Genomic DNA, 5,729 nt, shown 5'->3' with positions numbered 1-5,729 from the left:
GTTTTTCACGTTATGGTCTCTAAAAAATTCGACAATAGTGTTGACTTACGACAATTGTGTACAATATTTATGTATGTATGGGTAGGTCTTTTCATTACTTCTCATTTTCCAAGCTTCGTTTTTCTGTGTTGTACCTACAATTTTTGTATCCAACTTGTAGTTCAATGTTTAACCCTTGTGCTTAAATAAACATTACTGCCTTGCCACACTAATATAGTAGGTTCTTAGTTTTGCATTTGAAGAGATGCACTTCTAATTATTAATGTTAACAGTTTCAGTTCTTTAATTTTATGCCTATTAATGATCTTTGTGAAGCATTATTTTATATCATTTCTCCATAATATTTAAAATTACTAATCCTTGCTTCTATCTTTATTCTTGCATTAAACGATCTGCATCATTTACCAGTCATGAGTGGACAGACTTCATCAAAGTTACATTATACTTTTTAATTTATCTAGCTCTGGTGTATACTATATCTGCCCTTTAACAGATTTTCCCCTGCCTTGTGATTTGCCTATAGGATTCTTCTTGACGACTGCTGCGAACATGTCATCAAACTTTGCTCTTAAGATATTGTTGATATTTGATTTATGGGCATAAGGCCATGGACCTAGGCATAACTCTCCGCCTAACGTTCCATCTTTCACTGCTGGATACTTTATAAGAGGCTTTAACGGTTCAGAAAGCTGCTACAGACTCCAAACAAGCTCAGCAAGCTGGTCGAGAGACTGCAGATGAGTAGAGTTCCCAAGCGTACATCTAAGGGGGGATAATGCTGTCAGCATAGTGAAGCTATGAATCAAGTGGTCTGGTCCAGGGTGTTGGTGGCTCACACCCTCCGCAGGCCTGCCAGCCAACAGCAGTATGTGGTACGTCACACCAGTGAGATGCACCGCCAATCCCATAGTGAAACATTAACGCTAGAGCTTACAGAACATACAGCTACGACGAGCAGCAGAATGATTCACATTTCATGTAAGAACTTTGAAGACAGAATAAATCAGGTGGAAGCATACACTCGTTTTCCCCTCGCTAAAATATCGTTACTTGATTATTTGATATGTTGTCACACAACATGTAACGACGCAACAATGTTAGACACCGACTAGACTAAGGGGAGGCATGAGACATAAGGCAAGCAGTGGGATAAAACAGGGCAGGAATGTTTATTTACTTAAATAAACACCACATGCTGAGCCACCATCTGTGCTGACTGCCGCGAAGTCCCTCATCACAGCCGAACCTCTTTCGTCGCGTTCGTTCTTTTATTTATGTGAACAACTACAGGAGACGCAGCAGCCAGCAACATCCATCGATGATCAGATACTATAACGCCACCATCGTATACCGAACATGTGCGGAAGTAACAAAGCTGACTTGGGGTGGTGGATGCCGCAGGCATCTGCATCCATACTCCGCAAGACATCATACGGGCGTGGCCGAGGGTACGCTGTACCACTACTAGTCATTTCCATTCATGTTCCAAATAGCGCGAGGGAAAAACGATTATGTGTCACTGTATGCGCCCTAATTTCTCGTATCTTGTGTTCGTGGTCCTTACACGAAGTGTGTGTTGGCGGCAGAAGTATCGTTCGGTAGTCAGCTTCTAATGCCGATTCTCCGAATTTTCTCACTATTGTTGCTCGAAAAGAACGTCGCATTTCCTCCAGGGGTTCTCATTTGATTTCCTGAAGCACCTATGCAACACCTACGTGTTGTTTGAACCTACTGGTAACAATCCTAGCAACGTGTCATGTCTTTCTTTAAACTGGCCTGGTACAGATCCCAAACACTCGAGCAGTACTCAAGAATAGGCCGCACTTGGTCGTATATGCGGTCTCCTTTACAGATGAACCACACTTTTCCAAAATTCTCCCAATAAATCGAAGTCGACCATTTAGCTTCCCTACCACAGTCCTCAAATGCTCTATTTCCATTTCATATCGCTTTGCAACGTTACGTCCAGACATTTAAACGATGTGACTGTGTCAAGCAGGACAGTACTAACGTTATATCCCAACATTATGGGTTTATTTTACGTACTCATTCGCATTAACTTACATTTCTCTATGTTTAGAGCTAGCTGCCATTCGTCATACCATCTAGAAGTTTTGTGTAAATCTATGTATGTAGAAAATAACAGCGGTCTTGTCACACTCCCCTGGGGCATTTCCAACCATACCCTTGTCTCTGATAAGCACTCGCTGTCGAGGACAACATACTGGGTTCTGTTGCTTAAGAAATCTTCAAGCCACTCACATACCTCGGAACCTATTCCGTATGCTTGTACCTCTGTTAATAATCAACAGTGTGGCACCATGTCAAATACTTTACGGAAATCTAGGAATATGTAATCCTCTTCAAGCCCATCACCCATGGTTCGCAGGACACACTATGTGATCAAAAATATCCGGACACCTGGCTGAAAATGACTTACAAGTTCGTGGCGCCCTCCATCGGTAATGCTGGAATTCAATATGGTGTTGGCCCATCCTTAACCTTGATGACAGCTTGCACTCTCGCAGGCATATGTTCAGTCTGGTGCTGGAAGGTTTCTTAGGGAATGGCAGCCCATTCTTCACGGAGTGCTGCACTGAGGAGAGGTATCGATGTCGGTCGGTAAGGCCTGTCACAAAGTCGGCGTTCCAAAACATCCCTAAGGTGTTCTATAGGATTCAGGTCAGGACTCTGTGCAGACCGGTTGATTACAGGGATGTTATTGTCGTGTAACCAGTCCGCCACATGCCGTGCATTATAAACAGGCGCTCGATTGTGTTGAAAGATGCAATCGCCATCCCCGAATTGCTCTTTAACAGTGGGAAGCAAGAACGTGCTTAAAAAATCAATGTAGGCCTTTGCTGTGATAGCACCACGCAAAACAACAAGGGGTGCAAGTCCTCTCCATGAAAAACACGACCACACCATAACACCACCGCCTCCGAATTGTACTGTTGGCACTACACACGCTGGAAGATGACGTTCACTGGGCATTCGCCATACCCACCCCCTGCCATCGGATCGCCACATTATGTACCGTGATTCGTCATTCCATACAACGTGTTTCCACTGTTCAATCGTCCAATGTTTACGCTCCGTACACCAAGCGAGGTGTCCTTTGGCATTTACCGGCGTGATATGTGGCTTATGAACAGCCGCTCGACAATGAAATCCAAGTTTTATTGCAGTGGATCCAGATGCAGTTTGGAATTCCTGTGTGTTGATCTGAATAGATGTCTGCTACATATTACGACCATCTTCAGCTGTCCGTAGTCTCTGTCAGTCAACAGACGAGGTCGACCTGTACGTTTTTGTGCTGAACGTGTCCCTTCACGTTTCCACTTCACTATCACATCGGAAACGGTGGACCTAGGGATGTTTAGGAGTGTGGAAATCTCGCGTACTGACGTATGACACAAGTGACACCCAATCACCTGACCACGTTCGAAGTTCGTGAGTTTCGCCGAGCGCCCCATTCTGCTCTCTCATGATGTCTAATGACTACTGAGGTCGCAGGTATGGAGTACTTGGCCGTAGGTGGCAGCACACTGCACCTAATATGAAAGATGTATGTTTCTGGGGGTGTCCGGATACTTTTGATCCCATAGTGTATCATGTGAGAAAGGACACACTGAGTTTCGCACAAGTAATGCTTTTTAAAGCCGTGCTGATTTGTGGACAGAAGCTTTTCCCTCCCAAGGGAATTTATTATATTCGAGTATGTTCAAGGATTCTACCGTAAACCGATGTTAAAGATATTGTTCTGTAATTTTGCGGGTCCGTTCTTTTAGCCTTCTTATATACAGGAGTTACCTGCGCTTTTTTCCAGTTGCTTAGGACTTTGTGCTGGGCGAGAAATTGGCGGTAAACGCGAGCTAAGTGGCCAACGTCGTAGAGCAGAGATCGGCAACAGGCGGACCGCGGTCCGTATACGGACCGCGGAAGGTCGAACCTCGGACCACCAAATATTCTTAAATACAGTCCGACGTCCAACTAAGTATCCCGGCGTCTCGTTCGCACTAGGCTAGAAATTTAGTCGAGTACTGAGTAGTTTAGTAACTAAACGTGTCTGTAAAACAAAAATTTAGTCGAGTAGATTAGCAAATCATTTAGTCGAGTCGATCCGTTTCATTCTATTTTTCTCGGCGAGTAGCGCCTCCCACCACGCGTCACTGCTCACTCGTTCATTTGTTAAACAAGTCCGAACCTGTCGTTTTAGTCAAAGAGAGCACAGTGGGCGGTCGGTCTTTACTTCGTTTCGCCAATCGCACGCAGGCCGCAGAGTAACTATTAATTTGTTTTACAATTTATCGTGTGAAAAACCTTTTCGTACATACATACTTACATTAATAATGGGTCCGAAAAAGCGAAAATTGGACACTGAAAATAGGAGATTTTTGACTGAATGGACTGAAAAACATTGTTTTACGCTGCCTGATAGGCCTCAAGCGGTTCCAGTTTGCTTATTATGTAATAAAACTGTCGCTGTTATTAAAAGTGGCAATTTAAAGCGACACTATGAAACAACTCATCAGCATTTCCACAAAAACTTTCCTCTTGGCAGTGAGGCTCGTAAAGAAAAACTACAGGTAATATAATTCTATTAGATAATGTATAAATGTGATATGTATAACTGGTTTGTAAACTTATCATGATAAAATTTAAATTTAAATTACAGGAATATCTCACTTCTTACGAAAAAAGCACGAAATCGTTGGTTCGCTGCATGAGTGAGCAAGAAAAATCGGCAGAAGCAGCGTTACGTGTGTGCTGGGCACTTAGTAAATACCAAAAACCATTTTCAGCTTCTGAAATAATGAAAGAATGTATGTTGGAAGTAGCCTCGGCACTTTTTGAATAAAAAAAGGACGTTGTCGCTGCAATTCAAAGTATTCCAATGTCGGCAAGAAGTAATACAAGAAGAACGGAAATTACTTATATTACTTATATTAAAAGCACTCTGCTTGAACTTTTGGAAAAGGCACCATGCTATGCCATTGCACTTGACGAATCATGTGACATTTTTGATGATGAACAAATATCTATTTTAGTGAGATTTTTCGACATTGAAAATAAGATATTCAGGGAAAAATTGCTCGCAATATTGCTTTCGAAAGGTAACACTCGAGGAGAAGATTTATTCAAAGCTATTGACGAATTTATTAATAATTCCAACATTAGTTTTGATAAAATAGTGTCGCTTTCAACTGACGGTGGCCCAGCGATGATTGGTAAAGAAAAAGGTGTAGTAAGGAAAATCAGGGATCAGAATCCAGGTCTAATATCGTATCAGACTGACCTTTGTGGGAAACTCAGTGCTACACTGAAAGAAGTAATGGAGAACTTGGTGCAATTGATTAATTTTATGAGATCTCATTCATCTCTTCAACACCGAAAGTTCAAGAAGTTTCTTTGAGAATGTGATGCAGCGTATTCTGACTTATTGCAATACAACAATGTTCTTTGGTTAAGTGAAGGTCAAGTTGTTGAACGTTTCTGGCTAATAAAGGAAGAAGTAACCTTCTTGCAAATCTTGGATACGCAGGGAGCAAAGAAGCACTTAGAGTTCATAACAAACGAGCGCAATATGCTAGATGTGGCTTTTCTGAAGGATATTCTGAAACATTTAAATGCGCTCAACATAGAGTTACAAGGGAATGGGAAATTAATGTGTGATCTGATACAAAGCGTGTCTGCTTTTCGTCGTAAGCTGGATATTTTTGAAAAAG

At 42.2% G+C, this 5,729-nt stretch overlaps 1 protein-coding gene across 1 annotated transcript; it reads left to right on the top strand.

The window, feature by feature from the left end:
- The first annotated feature begins 4,897 nt into the window (after nucleotides 1-4,897).
- LOC126184370 (uncharacterized) lies at nucleotides 4,898-5,416 on the top strand. Its single transcript, XM_049926755.1, has one exon. The coding sequence runs from the start codon at nucleotides 4,898-4,900 to the stop codon at nucleotides 5,414-5,416; it is 519 nt and encodes a 172-aa protein (XP_049782712.1).
- The last annotated feature ends 313 nt before the right edge of the window (nucleotides 5,417-5,729 follow it).

This window comes from Schistocerca cancellata, chromosome 4 (assembly GCF_023864275.1).
Source record: "Schistocerca cancellata isolate TAMUIC-IGC-003103 chromosome 4, iqSchCanc2.1, whole genome shotgun sequence".
NCBI lineage: Eukaryota > Metazoa > Arthropoda > Insecta > Orthoptera > Acrididae > Schistocerca > Schistocerca cancellata.
Note: the sequence above shows the minus strand (reverse complement) of the source record. Positions and strands in the feature narration are given on the sequence as shown.